The 2,092-nt window shown below is 43.6% G+C and overlaps 1 protein-coding gene across 1 annotated transcript in view; it reads right to left on the bottom strand.

Moving 5' to 3' along the window:
• Positions 1 to 325: 325 nt before the first annotated feature.
• Positions 326 to 2,092, bottom strand: part of LOC129713914 (ferritin heavy chain-like) — a 3,125-nt gene continuing 1,358 nt past the window's right edge. The window contains exons 3-4 of the mRNA XM_055663292.1: positions 1,322 to 1,447; positions 326 to 778 (exon numbers count right to left, since the gene is read on the bottom strand). Of these exons, the coding sequence (XP_055519267.1) occupies positions 623 to 778; positions 1,322 to 1,447 (282 nt within the window). The 3' untranslated portion in view covers positions 326 to 622. The remainder of the gene's footprint in view (positions 779 to 1,321; positions 1,448 to 2,092) is intronic.

The raw sequence follows: 2,092 nt of genomic DNA, 5'->3' as shown, positions 1-2,092 counted from the left end.
GTAGACAAAAGTGCTGGAGAAACTCAGCGAGTGCAGCAGCATCTATGGAGCAAAGGGAAATTACTTCACTCCATAGATGCTGCTGCACACCCTGAGTTTCTCCAGCACTTTGGTCTCCCTTCGATTTTCCAGCATCTGCAGTTCCTTCTTAAACACTTTTGTTATAAGTGTAAATCGTCCCCAGTGTGTGTGTGTGTGTGTGTGTGTGTGTGTGTGTGTAGGATAGTGTTAATGTGCAGGGATCAGTCTCTGTAGGCCTGAAGGGCATGTTTCCACACAGCAACTCGAAAGTAGAAGGACCTCAAATCAATACAAAACTCAAATAAACCTTTACCAATTGTTTTTTATTTAGCCACAAATCCTCAACAGTGTGCCAGTTTACAGCAACTTGGTTTTTTTTTTTCCCTTTTTAAAAATAAACCAGGTACAGAGTTTTTGAAAAGTTTCACATTAGATTCACCTTGTCACTTCAATCACAAACAAGATAACACCACGTTTAAAATGACAGTCCCGAAATAGAGTCACGATTTGTTTTAAAGGGAAACCCTATCAAGAAAGGCATTGAAGAGCACTGGAGTTGAAAAGTAAGGTGGGCACACTGTTGTCCTGAGGTCTTGGTGCTTTAGCTGCTTTCTCCCAGTGTATGTTTGTCAAACAGATACTCGGCCATGCCGTTCTGAGGCGCCCCCATGCGGGTCAGGTTGGTGATCATGTCTCCAAATTTCTTGATGGCTTCGACCTGCTCGGTCAAATAATGAGTCTCCAGGAAGTCGGACATCTAAAATGGATAAACATCATTATTCAGCAACGCAAGCCAACCCAGAAATAAAAGTGCATAATACGTTTTAAAACCAACACAAGCAGAAGAAGAAGAAAAAATAAAAATCCCCTTCCCATAACTTAAAGATCAATTTATTACCATTCCAATCAAAGCAAAAATTTAAAAAAAAAAACCTTTACAAAACTGCCAGAGGAAATGCTGCACTACGGGGAGAGAAGCACAGATATTAGTGCCGTCTTGTTGCACTGAATGGCTGTGCTGTAAACAATTTACATAACACATTCCTTAAGGAGGGGCGGTTTCCATTTTAAATGAGACATGGCTGTGAAGGAGACAAAGTAAGATCAATACTTGCACGAGGATAGTAACTCAGCGGGACAGACAGCATCTCTGGGGAGAAGGAATGAGTGACGTTTCGGGACGAAACGTCACCCATTCCTTCTCTCCAGAGATGCTGCCTGTCCCGCTGAGTTACTCCAGCCATGGTGTCCATCATCGGTTTAAAACAGCAACTTCAGTCCCTTCCTACACAATACTTACATGAGGGTCGACCTTGTCACAAGACATCTTGTGGAGCTCCAGAAGAGACTGGTTGATGGTCTTTTCCAGGTGAAGGGCGCACTGCAAAGCCTCCAGCCCGTTGTTCCACTCGTCACGGTCAGGCTTCTGCAAGAGAAGGGGGGGGGGGGGGTCAGTCGGTCAGGTATGTTAAAGGAATGAGCCTGCTCTCCAGAGATGCTGCCTGTCTCTCCCTCCGAGTTACTCCTGCATTCTGTGTCTATCTTCAGTTTAAACCAGCATCTACAGTTCCTTCGTACTTACAGTGCCAGGGAACCTAGTTGGATTCCCCCGACCACTGGTGCTATCTGTGTGGAGTTTGCACACTCTCCCCGTGTGATTTCTCCGATTGACCCTGGGTGTGTGTGTGTCCCCCACCATTTTCCTCCCCACAGCCCAAAGATTCAAGATTGTTTGTCATGTGTCCCTGTATAGGACAATGAAATTCTTCTTTTGCTTCAGCACAGCAGAACATAGTAGGCATTGACTTCAAAACAGATCAGCGTGTCCATATACCATTGTATAAGTATGTACACACACACGAATAAATTGATATTGTGCAAATAATAGATAATGGGTTATAAAGACGTGCAGGTGTGTTGGTCTAAATTGCATTTCGTTGTCTCTGTACTGTACACTGACAATGACAATTAAAATTGAATCTGAATCAGAATCTGAAATTGTAAACTATCGTGTGTGTGGTGGGAAAGGAATAAATTTAATTTATGCACCGAGTGACCTAGGAAAGAGACC

This window comes from Leucoraja erinacea, chromosome 37 (assembly GCF_028641065.1).
Source record: "Leucoraja erinacea ecotype New England chromosome 37, Leri_hhj_1, whole genome shotgun sequence".
Taxonomy (NCBI): Eukaryota; Metazoa; Chordata; class Chondrichthyes; order Rajiformes; family Rajidae; genus Leucoraja; species Leucoraja erinaceus.
This window is presented reverse-complemented; position numbering and strand designations above follow the sequence as displayed.